This window comes from Melitaea cinxia, chromosome 6, assembly GCF_905220565.1.
Source record: "Melitaea cinxia chromosome 6, ilMelCinx1.1, whole genome shotgun sequence".
Lineage (NCBI taxonomy): Eukaryota > Metazoa > Arthropoda > Insecta > Lepidoptera > Nymphalidae > Melitaea > Melitaea cinxia.
This window is the reverse complement of record NC_059399.1, coordinates 307,269-333,115: the sequence shown is the minus strand read 5'-3', so window position 1 is coordinate 333,115 and position 25,847 is coordinate 307,269. Positions and strand designations below refer to the sequence as shown.

Genomic DNA, 25,847 nt, shown 5'->3' with positions numbered 1-25,847 from the left:
CATTTACTTTTATTTCTAATTTGATAGAAATCTTAACTTTCCGTTATTGAATAGAAAGTGGTTTTATTTTTTCAGCTAATTAATATATTAATAGATATTTTTATAGTATTTAAAACATTATCCACATATATGTTATATAACCATTATATAATTTGAAATATAACGCATAGCTTAGCGTATGTTTATACCAGGGAATCATAACGATACAAGAGCTCATAGAGATTGAACGATGATTGATGACAAATTAAATAATTATTGCCATTGAACTTATATCCTTTCAACTAGATTGTACCAGGATACTATAACAGCTGAGGAGGTGTCTTTAAATCATTTTGATGACGGAAACGCTGTATTGAGTCATTTTATTATTCGTTCAACTTATTGGTCGTGTACTAAAATGTGCAGCGATATGAGTATATCAAATCATTTTATACTTTTTTACATGTTCATGCCGAAGTTAACTTTTAAAAAATCTGCTAATTTATTGTTACTCTTTTCGCTTAGAAGAATCGTCAAGATAACTTTGAAACATCAAAATTCTCGTCATTTCTTTTGGTATAAGATTAACATTCTTATATTGAAACTTCACAAGGTATTTGGCCTTGCCTTACTTAGACTATTTTTAATCAATTTTTAGTAATTTTAGCCTTGAGCATGGCGTTGAAATATTTCTGACCGCCTTTCTAAAATATAAAAGAGCGCGTGACCTTATAGTATTCATTACGTATACCTTTTTATTTGTATTAGAAGCTCCAATAAGTTTATGTTAGAAATTCGAAAACCTTTCCTTTATAAGTGAGAGATAATTGTCCAGCAGTGGGTTTATTTACAGTTACCGAAAAAAGGCAGACTCACGTCCAGCTTTTGCCCCGGTGTTGCGAGCGCGAGTACCAAGGCGCCATGAGCACGTAGGAGGCTTGTGCGGCGGAGGCGGGCTTACACGGCGGGGGGCGGGCCTTGTTCGGCGTGGGGCGGGTCTGGTGCAGAAGAGGCGGGGCGTCAGTCCCGCGGGCGCGGGGGGCGGGACAGCGAGTACGTCTCCGGTTGGAAGGTGGGCGGGCACTGCAAGTGCGGGTATTGCGCTGACGGTTCGGAACGGTTGCTCTCCTGGAACAGAATATTACAAATGGTCTCCATTTTGATTTTTTTTTTTTCTTCAAAGTAATAATATTGATGGATCGTTAATCTTTATTGCTATTGTTCGCACGAAAATATAAATTATTGTATCTTTTATGTAAAACTTGAATTTGAAACGAAAAATGAAATGAAAATATTTCCTTCGTCGAAAGGTCAAAAAGAAATTTTAAATTTCAATCATGATAGCAATTCAACTAACAATTTCTAAATTGCTACAAATTAACATTAGGTAAAAAAATAATATACCTAAATAATATAATTAGATAAAAAAATTATATATATACCAGTATATATAACAGTAACAGGTCTGAAATACGGAACACCAGAATATGTCCTGCTCAAAATCTGGAGCAACACAACTGGGAAAACACCTCGACCTTACAGAAGATCACAGTTGAATTATATTCCTTTTCATGGATTGATGTATTCCTGTTGGTGAGTAAGGTGATCAGAGCTCCTGAGGGGATTGGGGATTGGGTCGGCAAAGCGCTTGCGATGCTTCTGGTGTTGCAGATGTCTATGAGCTACGGTAATCGCTTGCCATCAGGTAAACTGGACAAGCTTGCCGACCTAGTTTCATTATAAAAATAAAGTCGTCACCTGTCTCGCGAGGTCTCGCCTCGCTCCGAACATCAGTCGCAGTCTGGACACGCCCCCCGCTCCGCTGTGGACATGTTATTCCTTGTTGTGACATGTTACACTGAGCTCTGTACATATTATTATTAAGAAACAAGTAATAACTATTAAATAGAAATTGTAACATAAAATTCTTTAACCAGCTAATTTTGAATGACATATTTTTATAAGAAATGACAAATTTTTAAAATTTAACAATTGTAATGATTAATAATAAAAATGATATATAACATTGAATAAAATACATGTGGAAAAAAATTAAAATAGGAAGAAAGAAATTATAAATAAAAAAATATATGTAAAGGTAATATAAAATTCTGTTTGTGATCGTTGTGTAGACATTACCAGTCTTTTATAGTTTTATATGTACATATATGATTGATGTTTTAGATGCAGTTCAATAGTCAAGTTCTGAGAATTTGATGCCTTGAAAATGTACAAACCAAAAAAAAACCTAACTTAAAATTGTGCATATTGTTACCTATTTAAATTTAAATGTTTTAATAAAGTTTCAAAATTCATATAATACAGCTTTAAACGTAACTTAGAAATAATATATAATGCGTTTGGATTTGGAATCTTACATAATGAAAGAACTTTAATGAAGAGATGTCGATTGACTGCTACGTGTAAAGGTACTAATGGTTTGGTTTTCGTTGTTTTGTTGTTGTATAGATTAATTAATGTTGTACAACTTTTTTCAATATTTGTACGTATTTTAGATGCCTGATGATGATTCAATTAAGGATCGAAACGTCGCATGAATTTGCAATTAGTGGTTTGATTGGCACCTTATGTCCACTTTCCTGCGAACCTTCAAAGAATACTTATAACAAATGGACACAACGATAAATAATTATTAAGAATATTTTACATTACCGCCAAATTAAATATAATCTATCTAAATGGAAACTTGAACCAACCTTTCAGTTGGTGTTTGCGTCGGTGGCGTCTGAGGCGACTCGGCCTGCGCCTGTAAAACACAACAATATGAAAATGTACAACAATTTTCATTAAAAGACACACACAACACAGAGATTTCTGCCTTCTACATATTACTAGGGCCGTCTTCAGCCGTCAAACAAAACCAATAAATTAGTACTTTTACACTGTTAGCCGCACAACAACAACCGCTCTGGTGTGCGAGTGGTAAGAGTAGTCGTCTAAAATATCAACAATTTGCGGGTTCGATTCCCGTTCGGGATGGATGTTTGTATTTGTACAAATATTTCTTTACAGTTTGGATATCTGTCTTTGTGGGTCTCCCCACCGTACCTCGGAAAGCACCTGATAGCGATCGTTACTTATAGCGTGGTGGATTAAGCTCTAATCCTTTTCCTGCATGGAGAAAGAGGCCTGAATGTGATGTGATGCTGATACTGATTGCCGAAAGTAACTAGAGAACGGTGTTGGTGTAGCGACTATTTTTCCTAATAGAATAAGTATTTGTACTGTGTGGCTACGGTACTAAAGAATGTAACCACCCCCTCTCTTCCCGTGGGTGTCGTAAGAGGCGACTAAGGGATAACACAGTTCCGCTACCACCTTGGAACTTAAAAAGCCGACCGGTGGCGGGATAACCATCCAACTGCTGGCTTTGAAATACACAGGCCGAAGACGGGCAGCAGCGTCTTCGGTGCGACAAAGCCAGTACTGCGGTCACCAACCCGCCTGCCCAGCGTGGTGACTATGGGCAAAACACATGAGTTCACGCTAATTTTGGCGTAAACTTGTGGAGGCCTGTGTCCAGCAGTGGACTGTATAGGCTGTAATGATGAATAAGTATTTTAAGTACGTGCAATACGAGTACGATCAACAAGAACCCCCCTCCCCCACTCACGTGTCTCCCGGGGGGTCTTCGCTCGCTCCTCGGCGCGCTTTCCTCCAGCTCGTAGCTGAAAACGATACGTTCTCTATTTTTCACATGTCGCTGATGTATTATAGTAATGGTTGTTCTTTTTTTTTAATTATTTGCATTAAATTAGTCAAACGTTTAACAAATAGCAGGTATCTATGAACTAAAAAAAAATTACAATCGAATCGAAAACCGTCCCCTTTATTGTCGTTAAAGTCATTAACCAATATTAGTTACTAAATATTTTTTCTCTAATATAAAATTAATAAAAGCATTCAAATGTTATTTATAAAAATATCAGACACTAGCCGACCCGTGCCCACTTCGTCGGACATTAATTATTATTATATTAACCAAATAACATACTTTAAAGAACAAATTTTATAGCACTTAAATAAATAATATGTTGCTCCAATGCCAACTATCAAAAATCGAGAAAACGTCGTCGATAGACTAAAATAAGACTAAATTAATAACGTCGAAAGACTAACAAATTGTTTTCTAAGTGCCGATAGATGGCGCTAGTTTATTTACCATTTTGATATTATATTTTAATCTTTTTCTTATTTACCGAATTTTTTGTTCAACTACAATAAAATATAGCCCATGTCACTCCTGAATAGTGTAGCTTTCTGTTAGTGAATGAATTTTCATGATCGGATCAGTATTTGCGAAGATTACCCGCTACATACAAACAAAGCTATAAACTTTACCCCTTTATAATATCAGTACAGATAGGCTTCATTAACTCATCGCTCCAGCACGCCAGTTACAATACTACCTACAGTTTAGGAGCACTCAGGACCTACCCGTGCCCCTCCCCCCGGCCGCGGTCGCCGACCCTGGCGCGGCGCCGCCCCCCCCGCGCCGCCAGTCACAACACTATAGCTACAGTGAGAGCCCTCCCCGGACCTACCCGAGCCCCTCCCCCCGGCCGCGGTCGCCGACCCTGGCGCGGCGCCGCCCCCCCCCGCGCCGCCAGTCACAACACTATAGCTACAGTGAGAGCCCTCCCCGGACCTACCCGAGCCCCCCCCCCCGGCCGCGGTCGCCGACCCTGGCGCGGCGCCGCCCCCCCCGCGCCGCCAGTCACAACACTATAGCTACAGTGAGAGCCCTCCCCGGACCTACCCGAGCCCCTCCCCGCGGCCGCGGTCGCCGACCCGGGCGCGGCGCCGCTCCCCCCCGCGCCGCTCCTCCGCCTGCTTCTGCAGCATGAACTGCTCCAGCGTCACGAAGCCCACGGGCTTCTCCGCGGCCGGCGGCTTCGGGATCTGGGGACGTTACGTGGGATCAGTGGTGAAGTCGAACTTCTTACGCACGCTTCACTTGCATCGGGCGAGGCGAAGGGAGTAAGAAAGAGTAGGAGAGGGGCGAGCATACATTTTCTGTCTCTCTCTCGTAGCCAGTTACGTTTCGTATATCTAAGACACAGTGCAGGCCTTATGAAGTTTTATTTCAGTCGTGTGCTCGAAAGCATTCATCTATTAAGTATTACTAAACTAAAGATCGATTGAACAGAATCACTAACGTACAATAGTAAAGTTATTCTACCCCTTTTTAACCAACTTTAAATAAGGAAGATATCAAAGGGATTTCAAACGGAGTGCCTCAAAACTTTTTAGTTGGTGTACCGATTTGACGATCCTTTTTGTTTTTTATTCGATAAGTCGCTTGAGGAGACTTCCTTTGATTCCATTTAAATTTGAAAAAAATATCTAAATTATTCCAAATTATAAATATTTAAAAAAAATATTAGGTACTAATTGATGTAAATTGAAGTCAGTTTTTTTTTTTTTGTAACAAACACAAGTATTACTTGTCCTTTTTTGAACAGAAAATTGCAAGAAATTAAAACTAAAAATCTTTCAATAGCATTGGCCACCTACACTAAAGTTTACCTGTATAGCGGGCTTGGTAACGAAGTCGCTCTTCTCGAAGTCAAGCAGGTTGGGGTTGGAGGCGTGAATGTAGTTGATGGGCGTGGGCTTCGTGGGCTTAGTAGGCTTGCTGGGCTTAATGGGGTTCGAGACCTCGCGTCGATAGCTGCGGTAGTGTTCCGTGGGTACTGGCGCACCCACTGGCTTGCTCTACGCACATAAAAATGAAATGAAATGCAATAAAAATATTTATTTAGTCATAAAGTGATCACACACACTTAACGAACGTCAAAAAAAGTATAAGTCATGGTAGCAAATCTACTAACGATTTCAAAATTGCAACATTTTAATTTTAGGTACAACATACACACTGCTGACTAAGTTATATTGTAGATACTTCAAAAATGGCAAACATCTACTACATAATAGAAAAAAAGTGTTCAGCTCCGACGCACGACTATAGGTTACTCCTTCAGATCGACTGTCTAAATAGGCACAAAAAAGGCTTACTAGTCTAAGAAAAAAATTAATACCATATCAAATGGTAAATAAACGAATCGCCATCTATCAGACGATGAGATGGCGTTACGAGAAACGTAACGAGGTCATTCGTTTAGTAGATTTTACTCCTCATATAAAAATATATTTTCAAATACCACGGTATGGTATGGTATGGTTAACACGGGCTGGTTTCCGCAACTCGACGACTTTGCGCCTATTTTGCTTGTGTGGGAGTAATCTATTCACTCTTGCCACCCAAGCTCCTCCAGAAACTTTAGAAGTCTTTTTGGCTTCTTGAAGATCTCTTCAGGAAATGTCTTCAAGTTGCCAAGATGTTGTGCCCAAAAAAAATATAAAAAAATACCACGGTAACTATACTTAAGAAGTGAACTGTAATCGCGTGTCAAAGCTGACAATCACGCTTTTTTGTTATCCCTACCTTCCCACAAGAATTATATTTGAAAATTGGCCTAATGTTATGATTATTCAATAGTATGGAAACAATTCGACAGTTAACTATCGATTCCATTTAATATTACAACAAAAGGACATACCTTAACATTCTTCGCCTCATCTTTAGGTCTGGCTCTCGAGAAAAACCTAAGATATTTCCTGTCCAAGCTGGTAGCGGTCGCCTGGTTCACATTCTCCTGCGACTCACTTCGTCCGCTGCGGTGTGTCAACTTCTTTAATGAACCAAACTTCGATTTCTCTTTTTCCCTCTCTTTCTCTATCTGCCTATCCTTTTCGTTTCTCCTCTCGGTACTTTCGTTGTCCGATTCTGTGTCTGAATAATCAGTCTCCGAGAATTGTTTCGATAATTCCATCTGAAATGTTATTGAAAAATCCGTGTATTTCAAATTCGTTCATATGAGTACAAAAGTAGAAAAACACACATTTGAAACGCTTTCAGCAGTTTGAAAACACATAAATTGAAAGAGTGACTTAATATTATATTTCATATAAGATATGAAATACATTTCTTTCATTACACGAACGGGTAGTTTGCTATTACTATTATTGACTATCCCGCTGGCGCAGTTTGTAGTAAGTGCTTTCTGCTCCTCGGGTTGTGGGTTCGATTCCCGCCCGAGTCTTGGTGTAATATTTATATTTATATATGTATTATTTTCATGTATATTGATAAAAAAAATTAAGCTATATCAGCCGACTGTGACGTACTTTAGGAACAGACGACTGTGTGAATGTTATAAGATATTTATTTAGTCGTGGTCTGGGCGTTGTGTTTGTGTATTGTATGTGTTTCCGGACCCCCAAACACAGGAGAAAATCCTACGGGGTATCCGTTGAGTGTGTAGCGTTTATTATTTTTTTTTTTTTTTTTTTTATGTCACTAGGTCGGCAAACAAGCGTACGGCTCACCTGATGGTAAGCGATTACCGTAGCTTATAGACACCTGCAACACCAGAAGATCGCAAGCGCGTTACCGACCCAATCCCCGACCGTGTCCAAGAGCTCTGTTCACCTTACTCACCAACAGGAACACAATACTGCTTGAAAACAGTATTATTTTGCTGTGATCTTCTGTAAGGTCGAGGTACTACCCCAGTCGGGCTGCTCCATATTTTGAGCAGGAAATTCCTGCTGTGCCCTACCTCAGTTATTTATACTATTATTTATATTATTAATAGATAATTACTCTTTAACGTTAAACTTACAATATTTTGATAGGTATCATTATAAGCACAGCAAATGATTAACTAATTGAGAGAATGTGTTTGGGGGAGGTGTATGAAGAATCGTCGGGGTCACCAGTTTTAGGGAGTGTGAGGATCACGTCGGCCATCGAAAAGGGAGGATCCTCCAACCAGACGAGAGCTCTAGTATATATACTCAATCACTCTGACGACTTTGATAGCTCGATGTAGGATACTTCAGTTTTCTCTAGTTTATATGCCGCATGATAGATGTCGCCACATGTGTAAGTATGGTCTATATATATAATGTGTGTACGGACCGCCTCGGATAGCAGCGAGGGCAGCAGTGTGGCGCGGTGTATGAGCTGGATCCACGCCTGCGTGGCCTCCTGGGACTCGCAGGCGAAGTAGAAAGCCGTGCCCGTGTGGTACACCTGGAACAGGGGGAAGGACTTACAACAGTACTAACAACTAGAGTACGGCCTGCTTGATAGTAAGTGGATGCCGTAGTCTATGGACTCCTGCAATATTGGAAGCTTGCAGGCGCGTTGCCGACCTTAATCTCGACCTGTTTCCGCCGCTACGGCTATCTCACTCACCACGGTTACTCGAGAGCGGTATTATTTAGCTGTGATCTTTTGTAAGATGAACGTACTACTCCAGGTAGCTTCAGATTTTGAGCAAGGTGCTAGGTGCAAGCCTATAGTCATCATCATCATCATTCCAGCCTATTGCAGTCCACTGCTGGACATAGGCCTCCACAAGTTCACGCAAAAAATGCGTGAACTCATGTGTGTTGTCCATAGTCACCACGCTGCGCAGGCGGGTTGGTGACCGCAGGGCTGGTTTTGTCGCATCTAAGACGCTGCCCGTCTTCGGCCTGTGTGTTTCAAAGCCAGTGGGTAGATGGTTATCCAGCCACCGGTCGGCTTTTTAAGTTCCAAGGTGGTAGCGAAACTGTGTTATCTCTTAGTCGTCTCTTACGACACTCACGGGAAGAGAGGGGGCAAATAAGTGTACATATATTGTAGTTAGCAAATAAGTGTAAATATGATAAAAATAATTACTATATAAAAAAGCAATATGTAGAATAGTCTTGATCAGTGGACTCGCGTCGACTTTTAGAAATTTTAAGACTAGTTATTAAGGCTTCTAGGATTCTAAAGTTGCGGTGAAGTACTGATGCATGTTAAAAAATAATAATAATAATATATGGAATAACAAAAGCATATTAAGCCTGTGAATATCACATAATTAAAAAAAAGAGAGGGGGTGGCTATATTCCTTAGTACTGTAGCCACATAGTACCCGCCTACAGTGCTCCATATATTCGAACCAGCCATTTCCACCGATTTTCAGTAGATGTTAGAGGCTGTCGAGCACCACCAATGGGAATGCCTAGATATATTACATAATTAAAAAAAAAAAGAGAGGGGGTGGCTATATTCTTTAGTACCGTAGCCACACAGTACCCCTACAGTGTCCCATATATTCGAACCGGCCATTTCCACCGATTTCCAGCAGATGTTAGAGGCTGTCGAGCACCACCAATGGGAATGCCTGGATATATCACATAATTAAAAAAAAAGAGAGGGGGTGGCTATATTCCTTGGTGCCGTAGCCACACAGCACGCCTACAGTGTCCCATACATTCGAACCAGTCATTTCCACCGATTTCCAGCAGATGTTAGAGGCTGTCGAGTCGAGCACCACCAATGGGAATGCCGCAGCTAGTTCCGCGAAGTGGGCGGGGCTCGCACCTTGAAGGCGTGCGGGCGCGACTTGACCTCGGGCGCGGCGCTGGCCGTGCAGCCCTCCAGGTAGATCATGCAGGCGGCGCGCGGCGCGTCGGCCGAGCGGAAGGCGTACAGCAGGCTGTGCGCCAGCAGCAGGTGGCGCGCCGCCCAGCGCGCCGCCCCGCCGCGCGTGCGCACGCGCTGCCACGCCCCGCCCGCCGCGCCGCCCGCCGCCAGCGCGCGCGCCGCCACGCCCCGCCGCTTGGCCAGCATGGAGTTCTTCTTCTTGAGGCCGCGCTTGGGCAGCACGGCGCGCGCGCCGGCCGCGTCGCCGGGCGCGCCCGCCCCCGCCCCCGCCCCGCCCTCGGGCCGCTCGGCGCCGCTCAGCGCCGGCAGCTCGCGGCGCGGCGCCGCCACCAGCTGGATGTCGCGCTTGGACAGCGGCCGGCTCGGGGCCTGCGGGCCGGCGGACGTTTTTTTTTTATTTTTTTATGTCACTAGGTCGGCAGACAAGCGTACGGCTCACCTGGTGGTAAGCGATTACCGTAGCTTATACCTGCAACACCAGAAGCATCGCAAGCGCGTTACCGACCCAATCTCCAATTCCCCCAGGGAGCTCTGGTCACCTCACTCACCAACAGGAACACAATACTGCTTGAAAACAGAATTGAAGAACTTGCTATGATCTTCTGTAAAATCGGGATACTACCCCATTCGGGCTGCTCCATATTTGGAGCAGGAAATTGCTGCTGTGCCCTACCTCAGTTAAAGTTTGAATAGCGGGGACTGGGGCTCGCTGTGTGACCGGGTATAACCGACGCGCTCTGGTGAAATGGTGCGTGCGCCGTGTCGGCGACCTCTACACACCGACGGTCGCGAGTCCGATCCCCCTCAGAGTGGATATTTGTGTTTATACTAATATTTATTACCGGTCTAGTTATTAGTTCTTATGGGGTCTCCCCAGTCGATCCCGGTTGTTATCTCGTACACCTGATAGCGATCGTTACTTATAATAGGGAATATATCCGCCAATCCACATTGAAATAACGTGGTGGATTAAACTGTAATCCTACATGAAGAGAGAGATCTATACCCCCTATACAGTACGATATGAAAAAGAATCAAAAAATTATGAAATTCATGTGACGTGCTCACACCAGCAACTAATAAGGTACTTTCAGTAGGAAAATTAAATTATAAAATTTGATAAAAATTAAAATTTATGTAGAAATATTGGGTTGTCTAGAACAAATGACTAAATAGCCATAAGTCCGCCAATTGTACAGCACAATCTGCAAATGTTTTTTTAAATGTGTTTATTGTTTAAAATGTAGTTGTGGTGTACAATCAAGTATAAATAAATAAACAGAAATACACTTAAATATTCTGATTGGGAATCATATAATTGTGTTTGCTCGCAAACGAAAAAAAAACCGACTTCAATTACATCGACGAGTAATACAACGTAGATCGACAAAAAATACTCAAGTAACTACGCGTTATCAAAGATTACTCAAAAAGTAGTTATCAGATCTCGAAAAAATTTAAATGTGACTACATGATAAACATCCGCTTTCGATAAAATTAAAAATTATTAAAATCGGTACACCCAGTAAAAAGTTATTGCGGATTTTCAAGAGTTTCCCTCGATTTCTCTGGGATCCCATCATCAGATCCTGGTTTCCTTATCATGGTAACAAACTAGGGATATCTCCTTTCCAACAAAAAAATAAATATCAAAATCGGTACATCCAGTAGAAAGTTATGCGGTATAATACAACGTAGGTCGACGAAAAAAGCGTCAAGTAAAAACGCATTATTAGATATAACTCGAAAAGTAGTTGTAAGATCTCAAATAAATTTAAATGGGACCAATTGACACACACCACCTTTCGATTAAAAAAATTTTTCTCAATTCGACTGTATTTTTTTTAATGTATGTTACATCAGAACTTTTGCCCGTGTGGACCGATTTCGACAATTTTTTTTTAATCGAAAGGTGGTGTGTGTCAATTGGTCCCATTTAAATTTATTTGAGATCTAACAACTACTTTTCGAGTTATATCTAATAATGCGTTTTTACTTTACGCTTTTTTCGTCGACCTACGTTGTATTATACTGCATAACTTTCTACTGGATGTACCGATTTTGATAATTCTTTTTTTGTTGGAAAGGGGATATCCCTAGTTTGGTACCATGATAAGGAAACCAGGATCTGATGATGGGATCCCAGAGAAATCGAGGGAAATTCCGAAAATCCGCAATAACTTTTTACTGGGTGTACAGATTTTAATAATTTTTAATTTAATCGAAAGCTGGTGTTTGTCATGTGGTCACATATAAATTTTATTGAGATCTGATAACTACTTTTTGAGTAATCTTTGATAACGCGTTGTTACTTGAGTATTTTTTCGTCGATCTACGTTATGTACTCGTCGATGTAATTGAAGTCGGTTTTTTTTTTCGTTTGCGAGCAAACACAATTATTCAAATATAGTAGAATACGTACGTAATTACGTACTTGTTTCGTGCTCACCTGCGCGTTGTCTCCCGCTCGCGCCCACAGCACGTCGCGCACGTGCGCCGGGGGGCCGGCCGGCGCGGGGGGCCGCGCATCGCGGGGGGGCGCGCGGGGGGTCGCTTGCGCTGCGGGGCTCAGCTCGCGAGGGACCACGCGCGCTGCGGGGGGGCTGACCTCACGGGGGGTCACGTGCCCTCGGGCTTCCCTAGAGATCGAGTCCCTCGGCGGAGGTATGGGGGGGTCGCGTGTAAGAATGTATGGGCGTGGAGGAGGCTCGGGCGGGATGTCGGCCGGTCGGTAGCGTTCGGTTATCCGGGGTTTAGGATACCTACGACAAAGTTATGTCTTACAACTTAAACACGTATTTGATTAGGGGATGACGCAATATATCATATATAATTATTATATGGATGTTAATGTTTTATTCTGGTCTAGAAATTCACAAAATTCAATTATTATTTTTTTTATCATACCTTCAAAATGTCTACCTTCAAGATTATAACTCTCTAAAAGAGCTTTGGGATATTCGAATAATTTTTAAGTTATAACTAATTTACTGTTTTTTTTTTTTTCATCATTACAGCCTATATAGTCCACTGCTGGACATAGGCCTCCACAAGTTTACGCCAAAAATAACGTGAACCCATGTGTTTTGCCCATAGTCACCACGCTGTGCAGGCGGGTTGGTGACCGCAGTACTGGCTTTGTTGCACCGAAGACGCTGCTGCCCGTCTTAGGCCTGTGTATTTCAAAGCCAGCAGTTGGATGGTTATCCCGCCACCGATCGGCTTTTTAAGTTTCGAGGTGGTAGTTGAACTGTGTTATCCCTTAGTCGCCTCTTACAACACCCACGGGAAGAGAGGGGGTGGCTATATTATTTAGTACCGTAGCCACACAGTACTTTTTAGTAGTTTCTTTTTTTTTTCATTTCGCCTATAAAATCATATAAAAATCGAGCCTTTGGACTAAAAAAGTCGCGAACTAGATTTCTTAGTATATATTACACTATAAGCTTGTTTTACACCACGTTGGGATTACACAGCTCATAAAAACGAATAAATAATCCACCAGATCTATATTTGAATTATTTTTTCAAAACTCGAAAACTATGAGTTGAGTTGAGTATGAGAATAAAAATGGACTTCAATATCTTACTTGACAGGGATCGGTATTTGGTCGTCACTACTCGTATCATCCGCGGAATACTTCGGCGACGACTTCCTTTCCACTTTCATGACCCTCTTGACTTCCTCGACTGTGGTCCTCTCGGTGACTTTAAAACTCTCACTCAAGACTACGTTGACAGTCTCCACGATTTCTAGTTTAGAGTCCTCATCAATGGGACGGACGTCTTCATCGCTGAATATGTCTACTTTATCGTCATCAGCGTGTCCCCGACGACTCCTCAACTGTATGGCCTCCTCGATCTGGGAGCTCGACTTCTTGAAATCAAGTATTTGCCCCGCTTTCTCCTTCCACGGGCAGTGAGGGGGCGTGGCCGGGGCTGTGGGCGTGGTCGGGGACTCGGGTATCGTTTGAGAGGTGAGTACACCGGGCTCGGATGGCTCGAAGTCGTAGGCGGGAGTGGAGTGGCTCTTGTCCAGCTTGCCGCGGCTATGGGCGGGCGCGGGGGCAAAGGCGGGAGCGGGATCAGGGGCGGGGCCGGGGCCTGGATTTGGGCGCTCGTTAACTCGGGGGCGGGGCACGGCCGGGCACGTGCGCGGTCGAGGAGACAGCTGTAGCCCCGTGCTACACGACACTGCCTGCAAGCAGGTTGACAGACTTTACTAACAAATCTATACAAAGGGCTCATTTATCACTAAGGAGTCATCCATTAGTCAAGAGGCTTGAATGGGGGGAGTATTTTGAAAAAACTGACGAAATATCACAAGAAAGGGGAGAGGCAAATTGGGGTTAAAAAAAACATACACGTGATTTTTAGGTATGATGTGGGGGGGGGGGTGTACTCTAAAAACTTACAACATATTACAAAGGGGAGGTAGGGGGTTAAAAAATTCCTAAAAATCATCTCGTAATTAATGGATGACCCCTAAGCAGCTTTCTTTACAACTTCACCTTCAAATGGTAATGTTAAACCTAAGCCCTGTTTGTTTATTAAATATTTTAAATATTCAATTTTTTCTATTATTAATAAAAGTTTACAAAATATACTGACGCGTAAATTCAAATAAACAGAACAGATTTAAATAAACAATTGCTATAGGAAAAGTGTGAAAAATGTATGAAATAAACCTTGTACAGCTCACAAAAATAAAATATTTACTTTCATTTTAATTTATATTTTTAGCCAACAATATTACCTTATCCCGTCGATACAGTGTGAAGTCATCCGGTTCCGGGCTGCCTCCATGAACCCAACGCTGTTGCTGTAATTCTTGCCAGAACTGTAATCATCAATTAAATAATATTCTTAATTATAAAATCGTAAGTTCAAAATAAATTTAACGTGTATGTGTGAGCGTGTATGTGTGCGTGTGCATGTATGTGAGCGTGTGCATGCATGGGTGCGTGTGCATGTATTTGTGCGTGTGCATGTATGTATTTGTGCGTGTGCAAGTAAGTGTACATTTTCATGTCCGTGCACTCACGCGGTCCACAGCGAGCGGCGGACGCGTCGCTCTGGGCGAGCCGCCGCACACGGAGTGGCGCCGCGCGCGCGCCGCCGCGGGCTTGGGCGGGTACAGCCTGGGGGCGGGGAGGGGGCGGGGTCAGTGATGTGTGAGCTCGGGGGGCTGGTGTTGCGGGCGGCTATGGGCTACGGTGATCGCTTACCATCAGGAGAGTTATACGCTCATTTGCCACTCCAATCTTATAAAAAAGATTATAATTATCAATCAACTAGTACAGGTACTACGAGTATAACACGTGGTTCAATAAGTCCCGAGACTAAGTACTAAAAAAAGGTCTTTTTTATAAAATTAATTTTTATTCATCAACATAGAGCCAAGAGCCTCCAGAGAGCTCCAAGAGCGATACAGTCCCTCCAACGCTTTTCTAACTTTTCTATCCCATGTGTGTAGAACGATTTGTCTTTGGCTTCAAAATAAGCCGCCGTTGCTGCGATAACTTCACTATTTGATTAAAATTTCTTACCCTGAAGCATTTTTTTGAGGTCTGCAAACAGCCAGTAATCGCTGGGGGCCAAGTCTGGCGAATAAGGGGGATGAGGAAGCAATTCGAAGCCCAATTCGTTAATTTTGGCCATCGTTCTCACGGACTTGTGACAAGGCGCGTTGTCCTGGTGAAACACCACTTTCTTTTTGTTCATGTGAGGCCGTTTATCCGCAATTTCGTACTTCAATGGCTCCAATAAGCACATGTAATAGTCACTTTTTATATTTTGCCCCTTTTCAAGGTAGTCGATGAAGAGTATTCCATGCGCATCCCAAAATATAGACGCCATAACCTTACCGGCCGATTTCTGAGTCTTTGGACGCTTCGGGCGGCTTTCACCAGCCGCTCTCCACTCCGCTGCCTGCCGATTGGATTCCGGAGTGAAATGGTATATCCAGGTTTCATCCATTGTTACATTACGACGTAAAAAATCCTTTTTATTATGATTCATCAGCGCCAAACATCGCTCTGAATCATTGATACGTTGTTCCTTTTGATTAGTTGTAAGCAAACGCGGCACCCACTTAGAAAAAAGCTTTTTCATGGCCAAATTTTTATGTAAAATAGTGAAAACACTACCAGCTGAAATCTTCACTATCTCGGCTATCTCTCGCACTTTTACCTTCCGATCTTCCAATACGATTTTGAGGACTTGGTTAATATTTTGTTGAGTCACTGCTTCATTTGGACGACCTGAGCGTTCCCCATCATTGGTGTCCATGCGACCGCGTTTGAAGTCGGCATACCACCGACAAATGGTTGCTTTAGAGGGAGCTGATCCTGCATAACATTTTATAAGCCATTGCTGTGCTTCAACGGTATTTTTCCCATTAAAAAACAATGTTTTATCAACACGCGAAACTCGTTTTTTTCCATTGTATCGAAATTACAACCGTAGCGTCACTTAAATGTTTCAAAATCAATAATTTTATTGTTCCTTTTTAAAAATTTGACACATATTCTTGTATTGATAGCCAGTACTTTTTAAAAATCAAAAGAGTTTTTAATATATGCGCCATTTCCAGGTTAGTCTCGGGACTTATTGAACGATCTAGTATCTCTGTTGGACTTACCGTGCGGTGTCGAGGTGTAGAGTGGGCGAGGCGGGTGGCGAGAGAGCCTCACTGTCGTCGGAGGAAGAGGGTGCGGGGGAGGGGGGCGCGGGCGCGGGCGGCTGCGGGGGGCGTGGGGGACGAGGCTCGTACCTGGCGATTCGCGGAGAACTGTGGATATAGGTCGTTGTTATGTTACACTTAGGTTAGTAAGAGTCATTTCACAACTTTTCGCTCTGCAAGTTTAGGTAAATTTGGTCGCAGCGCGCGAGTCGCACGAGCCACGCGGTCTTTGTGCTACTTGATATAGTGTGACAGTCAATAAACCATCTTGATATTTTTCTAATGTACAATAAAAATTAATAAGTATGTTGTAAAAATATTTTTGGCCAGTGCGGCCGCAGCTGAGAGTGTGTGTGAGAGGGCACGTGTCGCGTGTCACCTGTGCAGCGCCAGGTGCGGCCGCAGCTGAGAGTGTGTGTGAGAGGGGCACGTGTCGCGTGTCACCTGTGCAGCGCCAGGTGCGGCCGCAGCGGCGCGGCGGGCAGCGCGCGGGCGCCGCGCCGCCGCAGCCGCAGCTGAGAGTGTGTGTGAGAGGGCACGTGTCGCGTGTCACCTGTGCAGCGCCAGGTGCGGCCGCAGCGGCGCGGCGGGCAGCGCGCGGGCGCCGCGCCGCCGCAGCCGCAGCTGAGAGTGTGTGTGAGAGGGCACGTGTCGCGTGTCACCTGTGCAGCGCCAGGTGCGGCCGCAGCTGAGAGTGTGTGTGAGAGGGGCACGTGTCGCGTGTCACCTGTGCAGCGCCAGGTGCGGCCGCAGCTGAGAGTGTGTGTGAGAGGGGCACGTGTCGCGTGTCACCTGTGCAGCGCCAGGTGCGGCCGCAGCGGCGCGGCGGGCGGCGCGCGGGCGCCGCGCCGCCGCAGCCGCAGCTGAGAGTGTGTGTGAGAGGGCACGTGTCGCGTGTCACCTGTGCAGCGCCAGGTGCGGCCGCAGCTGAGAGTGTGTGTGAGAGGGCACGTGTCGCGTGTCACCTGTGCAGCGCCAGGTGCGGCCGCAGCGGCGCGGCGGGCAGCGCGCGGGCGCCGCGCCGCCGCAGCCGCAGCTGAGAGTGTGTGTGAGAGGGCACGTGTCGCGTGTCACCTGTGCAGCGCCAGGTGCGGCCGCAGCTGAGAGTGTGTGTGAGAGGGGCACGTGTCGCGTGTCACCTGTGCAGCGCCAGGTGCGGCCGCAGCGGCGCGGCGGGCAGCGCGCGGGCGCCGCGCCGCCGCAGCCGCAGCTGAGAGTGTGTGTGAGAGGGCACGTGTCGCGTGTCACCTGTGCAGCGCCAGGTGCGGCCGCAGCTGAGAGTGTGTGTGAGAGGGCACGTGTCGCGTGTCACCTGTGCAGCGCCAGGTGCGGCCGCAGCTGAGAGTGTGTGTGAGAGGGGCACGTGTCGCGTGTCACCTGTGCAGCGCCAGGTGCGGCCGCAGCGGCGCGGCGGGCAGCGCGCGGGCGCGGCGCCGCCGCAGCCGCAGCTGAGAGTGTGTGTGAGAGGGCACGTGTCGCGTGTCACCTGTGCAGCGCCAGGTGCGGCCGCAGCTGAGAGTGTGTGTGAGAGGGCACGTGTCGCGTGTCACCTGTGCAGCGCCAGGTGCGGCCGCAGCTGAGAGTGTGTGTGAGAGGGGCACGTGTCGCGTGTCACCTGTGCAGCGCCAGGTGCGGCCGCAGCGGCGCGGCGGGCAGCGCGCGGGCGCCGCGCCGCCGCAGCCGCAGCTGAGAGTGTGTGTGAGAGGGCACGTGTCGCGTGTCACCTGTGCAGCGCCAGGTGCGGCCGCAGCTGAGAGTGTGTGTGAGAGGGCACGTGTCGCGTGTCACCTGTGCAGCGCCAGGTGCGGCCGCAGCTGAGAGTGTGTGTGAGAGGGGCACGTGTCGCGTGTCACCTGTGCAGCGCCAGGTGCGGCCGCAGCGGCGCGGCGGGCAGCGCGCGGGCGCCGCGCCGCCGCAGCCGCAGCTGAGAGTGTGTGTGAGAGGGCACGTGTCGCGTGTCACCTGTGCAGCGCCAGGTGCGGCCGCAGCTGAGAGTGTGTGTGAGAGGGGCACGTGTCGCGTGTCACCTGTGCAGCGCCAGGTGCGGCCGCAGCGGCGCGGCGGGCGGCGCGCGGGCGCCGCGCCGCCGCAGCCGCAGCTGAGAGTGTGTGTGAGAGGGCACGTGTCGCGTGTCACCTGTGCAGCGCCAGGTGCGGCCGCAGCGGCGCGGCGGGCAGCGCGCGGGCACCGCGCCGCCGCAGCCGCAGCTGCAGCTCGCCCGCGCCGCGCGCCGCGTCCGCGCACGCGCGCTCCACCGCCTCGCCGCTCCAGCCGATCACGCACTTGCCGCCGACCTGCAGCAGCGATCCGTCTCTTATAGCCGTCCTCGTTGTGCTAAAGGCGGTAGGAGCGGCGCCCACCTGCACGATCTCGTCGGCCTCGTGCACCAGGCCCGAGGCGTGCGCGGGCGAGGCGAAGCGCAGGTGCGCCAGCTGGTGGTGTCCGCAGAGCGAGCGCAGCACCTCGAAGCCCAGCGCGCGCTCGCCCTGCCGCAGCGACACGGCGTCCAGCGACGCGGGCTGCAGGATCGTGGGGTCCGACACGTCCTGCCGACGGTAATAGGCCATATTTAAAACTGATCATGCCATGACCACTTACCAAAAATATATTTATATAAATAAAAATAAGTATGGGTGTATTAAACATGGGCATTTATAACTCGCCCCTACATACATAAATACATACATATAATCACGCCTCTTTCCCGTAGGGGTAGGCAGAGACCACTACTTTCCACTTGCTACGATCCTTATATAGTTCTTTCGCTTCGTCCGCTTTCATTATTCCCATCATACATGCTCTTCGGTTTAAGGTACTCTTGACCTTGGCCTTTTTTCAAGACGTCCCTTATTTGGTCTTGGAACGTCCGCCTAGGTCTACCCCTTCCAACCCTTCCATTCACACTCGCCTTATACACTTTTTTCGTCAGTCGTTCTTCACTCATTCTCTTGACATGACCAAACCATCTGAGCATACCTTTCTCAATTTTTGTCACTACATCTTCTTTCAGACCACAACGTTTCCTTATCTCACTATTTCTTATCCTGTCACTCAGTTTAACTCCTATCATACTTCTTAACGCTGTCATCTCAACTGCATTTTATCTGCTTTCGTGTTTCTTCTACCATACCCAAGTTTCACTTCCGTACATGAGTATCGGAACCAACACCCCCTCATGCACAGCCAAACAAGCCTTGTTAGACACCTCCCGACTGCTCATAAAGGAGTGCAAAGGTCCGTTCACCCTGTTTCCTGCATTCACTCTTCTTTCAATATCACTCTCACACTTTCCATCTCTTGTAAACTTTGAACCCAGATAAACAAACTCATTCACCTGTTCAATTTGTTTATCTCCAATCACGATATTGCAGTCTGAACAAAATGAAGTTGTTGGCGATGTCATGTTCTTAATTGTGATAAAAGTTTTTGTCAATTTGTTAATCATTCGATTCTATCCTTTCCGAGCGACAGTGTGTGAAAAGACACAGAAATATATCTGTAAATACATGTGCATTATATTTTCTATTTCATTGCATATCTTATGGATTTATTTTTCTTTTGTTCAAGTCTATCATGGAAGTATTGGTAGTCTGTTGGTGGTCTGCCTCATCTCTTTCAAACACCATCACTTTCGTCTTCTTTACATTCATCTTCATTCCCTTTCTTACAAAAGCTCCACTCATATCAGTTACCATCTCCCGCAACTCCTCGGGCGAAGACGCAAGTAATACTTGATCACCAGCATAGAGAAGACATTTGACGAGTAACTCATTCATTCTCAACCCATTTTCATTCTCTTTTAAATCTGACAAACAATTGTCCATGAACACGGTGACTCTACACATCCCTGTCTAACACCTTTTTCGATATTAAAACATTCAGTGTATTAGTGTGTTTATCCTCACACAAGCACTAGAATCAAAGGGATTGCAATGCTCGTATGAGGTTACTGCTCACACCATTCACGGACAATGCTGACCACAAATCATTCCTCATCACTCTATCATAGGCCTTTTCTAAATCCACGAACGAGCAAGGCTTTTTTGTTTTTAGCCAAACACTTTTCGGCTATGCACCGCAAAGAAAAGACCTGATCCGTACATCCCATTCCCTTTCTAAATACCGCTTGTGCACCCCATAATTTTTCGTCTGATCCATTCACAACCCTTTCAATCAACACTTGCATACAATTTACCGACGACCCTGAGGGGACGATTACGGCTTTGCACCAGTCTCCCGGTACTTGCCCATTTCGCCAGCACTAATTGAAAAGGCGGTACAGCTCGCTAGCCACTATGCCATTTCCAGCCGGTATTCCTGCATTTCGACGGTAATTCTGACATACTTTTCAACGCTTTCTCTATTTCATCCATGCTTATCTCACTTTCATCAACATTTATATTCGCTTCCGTGGAAGGTACCGTACGTTGTACCTGCACTTCCTCTCTTTCAAACAAACTTTCAAAATACTCTTTCTATCTCTTTAACACACATTCTTCTCCTTTCATAATGGTTCCGTCTTGACTCCTGATTGTACCCAGCTCCAATGTAGAAGTTTTTTCTCTGGCTGTTTTGATGGATTTCCAGAAAAACTTGATGTTTGACTGGAAATCTTCAGTGAGCCTTCTATCAAAATCATTCTTTCGTTCTTCTTTCTTTCTAGACACAACTTCTTTCGCTGCTAATTTCAATCTTTTATACTTCGTTCTTGCTTCCTTTATCTCGTCATCCGTTGCCTTTTGAATTTTTTGGTTAGCTTTTGTTGCTAACTAATCCAACTGTAGCGACATCTATCGCGCGCCATACAAACTAGAGAAAAACTGACGTATCCTACATCGCGCTATCAAAGTTATCAAAGTGATTGAGTATATATGCAAGATCCCGACAGCAACCGTCGGGGCCAGTAGCCCACCAGACACAATAACCGTCTGGTCGGAGGAACCTCCCTTTTCAATGGCGGACGAGAAACCAACACCCTGTCCATCGCATTCCCAAACAACCACGCTTTCTTCGTTTCTTGCACAGCCTTTTGTACATCTTTATCCATCCGCACATTATAGTTCTTTCTTCTTTTCCTTCTTTTAGCTACCCCGCATACCTCAATAGCAACATCCACGACCCCTTTCTTAAGTGTCTCCCACAAATCTTCAATCACACCTATCTCTTCAATGCCTTTAAAACTTTCTTTCAGTTTCTCTACTTACTCGTCTTTCTTTTCTTTTTCGCTGACATTTTGGTTGATTTAATTATTTTTAAGATTTTCGATTGCGTTCCCACGAGATAGCGAGGAAAGGTTTGTCCGCCCCAGCAGAACCCGCATGCCAGGGTAAGGCTGGCCTAAATCTGAGTCACCCAGTCCCAGGACACTGTGGCACGCTAACGACTAGGCTTGCCCCTAGCCATGCATCCATCCACGCGGTAGACGTTGGATTGGCGGAGAGGGTGGGAATAGGGAAAGGGAAGGATAGTAATAGAATAATAATAGATAGTCATTTTTGATTCAAAATTGTCGTTTATACCTCACATGAATTACATAATTACTAAAGCTTCTAAAATGTTAGGCTTTGTCATTCGTAATAGTAAACTATTTTGCAAGCCAACCACCAAAATTGCTATCTATAACACTTATGTACGGAGTCGGAGTCTATATGTCGGAGTTTGGTCACCACATAATGTACACGAAATAAGAATAGAACGTATTCAGAAACGGTTTCTAAAACACATTGCCTTTTCGGGTGGATTACATATGTCGATAGACATATGTAATCCACCCGAATAGATAGACTTCATTCATATGTCGATAGACTAAATCATTTCAAAATGGACGGCCTATCGACGCGCAGAAAGCTGCACGACATAATATTTCTTTACTTATGTACGGAGTCGGAGTCTATATGTCGGAGTTTGGTCACCACATAATGTACACGAAATAAGAATAGAACGTATTCAGAAACGGTTTCTAAAACACATTGCCTTTTCGGGTGGATTACATATGTCGATAGACATATGTAATCCACCCGAATAGATAGACTTCATTCATATGTCGATAGACTAAATCATTTCAAAATGGACGGCCTATCGACGCGCAGAAAGCTGCACGACATAATATTTCTTTACAAAATACTAAGAAATAAACTTAATTGTCCTGCCCTCTTAAGTTCGTTTCAATTACATGTTCCACGTTGTCTGCCTCGAGGCGGGCATATAAACTCGGGTTTATTGCATCAGCCGTATGCCAGAACTAACCTAAAAAAATTCTCTGCCATATCCCGTATATCGAAGATATATAATAGTATATGTGAGAAAGTGGATGTTTTTAATGATAAATTACCTGCCTTCAAAAAAGTTGTCTTGGGATTGCTGAGGGATTAATTAATATTATAAGTGATTTTTGTGTTTGCTGTTTATGTTTGTTTTTTAACTTACTAAATTTATTTTTAATTATACTCATCTGTATTTCAATTTGAAGATATAATATTTTAATAATACTAGTATTACATTTTTTTTGTGCATGTTGTGACAACTTAAAATTTTGCGCATTTAAGCTTAATTGTAGTACCTATAGTTTTTATATGAAAATTATAATGTAGCAACTACTGTTTGTCCAAATGAAATAAATAAATAAATAAGTGGTGTGAAAAGGAAAATTGGTAAGTTAAGATGGGGAATAGGAAATGTAGAATATTACCACCCAGAGGGTAAGGGATAGGACAGTAATAGCTAAGGTAGCCAGGGTTGCATACCCGTATACTATACCATAACTACCTAAATGAGTATCCCATGACTATCGCCCCGACAAAATTAATTATTTTATATCTTTATATACACCTGTATGATATAATCAGCGACGGCTGCAACTGCAGCAGCGGCGGCGGCGACAGCCCTCGCGGGTTGCTCTGCAAACCTGTCCCTCTGAGCACAAGTGGCCGCTTCCAGAGATAGCTTTAATAAGGCTGTCTTGCGCTCCGCTAGGGGAGACCCCGAGCATAGGGGCCAGCTGGAGTGTAATGTTTTTATGTTAGTTAGTTTTAAAATGTGTGCCCACAGTGTATGTTAAGAGATATGTTCAACTTAGTTTTGGCTTAATAAATCATTGTTTTTATTTTTAGTTATATGACAATTTCAAAAAGAACATGTAAATGCTTTACAAATCAGAAAATATAATATTATATACAATTAGTGATTCAGAGAAAATATTTTTTTAAGACATTGATATTTTCATCCTCTACAAATGTGTAATTCTTATTTCTAAATTAATACCCTTTTTAAATAAACTAATATAAACAAAAGTGGAATAGGATTGATTTTCAGACTACAATATTAATCAAATACAATAATGAAATTCAAAGTTACCTGTCCAACCAACAAACTAGAGGTTTAACAGCATGTACTGTTCTTGCAACGTCAGCCAGGGATTGGGTCTCAAGGCGAGCGTCCATATGGTGACGTAAAGCACGAGCCAGAGAAGACGCTGCTGATGATACTCGCAATGCTAACTGCTGCACGCATTCTCTTGATATCTCATAATGCTATAATTTAATTAAATAAACATTATTGGTGTCATAAGAGGCGATTAAGGGACAACACAGTTCCAGTATCACCTTGGAACTTATAAAGCCAACCGATGGGGGATAGCCATCCAACTGCTGGCTTTGAAATACACAGGCCGAAAACGGACAGCAGCGTCTTTGGTGCGACAAAGCCAACCCTGAGGTAACCAACCCGCCTGCCAGGCGTGGTGACTATGGGTAACACACATAATTTTACACGATTTTTGTTGCGAATCCAACCTATATCCAGCAGTGGACTGCGATAGGCACAAACACAAGTGAATAAATCTTTGAACATTTGATTTTACGGGACTTAATGCAATTATTATTTTGTAGCAACTTTTGATGACTTTGCATGCAACATGGTAGCAGATGACTGAACTAATGTAATAATAATAAATGCTTCACACTTAATGGCCCCCAGTAGAATTTTCTCCTGTCGAGGGTATGGAAACACAATACACAAGCACAAATGCCAAGACCACAACAAACATCTATATGGCTTATACAAATGTTTTTAGGGAGCGGGGATCGAACCCGCAACGTCGGGACCGCTGAGACAACATGTAATCAAAGTGTTCATATTGACGGTGAAAGTTTAAAAACTTATAGATATGAAGGAATCTACAAACAAGCTAATATTTATTTAACAATTTATAAGGAATGCATTATTTATCATGTTTATTGTTATTAAACGTTTTGAGAGAACTATTGCATGTAGTACGATGTACAGCACATCCGCTGCACAGTTTTGATAAATATCGCATTTTACATAATATGTTTCATAAATCATAGTTTTAGAGACTGTGACCAAGTGAGTAAGCTGTTATAAATCTTTTCATAAATGTTATCTAAGTATGTTGTGTAAGTATTACATGAAAAAGAGAGTGTCATATAGATAATTAATGTATGTTTATATATTAAGATGTTTACAATGTTATTGTCTTGTGTATGCAGTTATAACATGAGAACATAATAGTAAATGAGTTATACAATACAATCAATACGTACGAAGTTTCGTAAATGTTCTATTGCCTCTAATAAGAGTTCCTGATGACCGATTATGTGTATTCCGAGATACTCCAAGTCATCACAACGCAGGGTTAGCAGCTTCGCGCCATTTAATCCTTGTTTGTGTAGTTCGGGAACATACTGCGCAACTTTAGGCCCCAGCCCTACAACAACAAAACACCGCTCGTGACTCACTCTCGGGAGGCATAGCTCACACAACACCTAATACAGACCTGACATCCACTCAGCGACTTGGTCCGGAGTCCATTCTGCTATATTTAAGCTTCCCATTATGCTATCTCAATTTTAAAACTATTTTGTTACATTTAATGATCATTTTTTTAATTAAAAACCCAAAAAATCAACCAGTCGACCAATGTTTATTGTCAAGTCTTAACTTGCTATTGTAACTAAATGTCAAATCTAATGTCAAATGTTAGTTACAGATTAAGAATCGTCAATTTATTTTTATTTTTAAATGTAATATCCAAATTATATTTTTATATACAAATATTAATGCAAATAAAAAATGAAATTTGATTTCTATGTTTATAAATGATTATCTTGTGCATTCTAGTACTTTTCATTCGCAACACCTAGATGTCGCTACGGACAAAAACTTTAATTCATAAGTTCATGTAATATAAAAGTTTTTGATTTTTAGTGAGTGCATAATAATTTGTTCTTAGATAGATAATGCTCTTTATGCTTTTTTATGCTTTAGTTATTTGTGAATTACCTAATAAACCGCAGTTCGTTTCGCTAAAAGTCAAAAACGTTTATTTAACCGACTTCAAAAAAAGGAGGAGGTTACTCAATTCGACCGTATATATATATATATATATATATATATTTTTTAATGTATGTTCGGAGATAACTACTTCGTTTATGAACCGATTTTGATAATTCTTTTTTTGTTGGAAAGGAGATATTCATAGTTTGGTACCATGATAAGGAAACCAGGATGATGGGATCCCAGAGAAATCGAGGGAAACTTTCAAAAATCGTAAGGGTGACTAGTAAATTTAATCATGTTTTCATTAAGTACTATAAAGCACTACTATTTAATAAAGGTCTGGAGTCGATCTGATGATGGAGAAGAAAGATAGTCA

General features: G+C 43.8%; 1 protein-coding gene across 1 annotated transcript; it reads right to left on the bottom strand.

Annotated features, from left to right (window-relative positions):
* Window positions 1–999: 999 nt before the first annotated feature.
* Window positions 1,000–25,145, bottom strand: LOC123654461. Its single transcript, XM_045590361.1, has 26 exons — window positions 24,969–25,145; window positions 24,736–24,899; window positions 23,528–23,703; window positions 23,003–23,171; window positions 18,535–18,720; window positions 18,311–18,468; window positions 17,790–18,272; window positions 17,552–17,686; window positions 17,314–17,448; window positions 17,140–17,274; window positions 16,837–17,037; window positions 16,619–16,798; window positions 16,133–16,264; window positions 14,534–14,630; window positions 14,262–14,329; window positions 13,080–13,706; window positions 11,940–12,252; window positions 9,428–9,859; window positions 7,991–8,101; window positions 6,564–6,836; window positions 5,530–5,718; window positions 4,760–4,902; window positions 3,614–3,668; window positions 2,697–2,746; window positions 1,762–1,801; window positions 1,000–1,104 (listed from the first exon to the last, which is right to left on the bottom strand). Exons 1-26 carry the CDS (start codon window positions 25,024–25,026, stop codon window positions 1,000–1,002), a joined length of 4,815 nt encoding a protein of 1,604 aa, XP_045446317.1. The 5' UTR covers window positions 25,027–25,145.
* Between the last annotated feature and the right edge of the window lie 702 nt (window positions 25,146–25,847).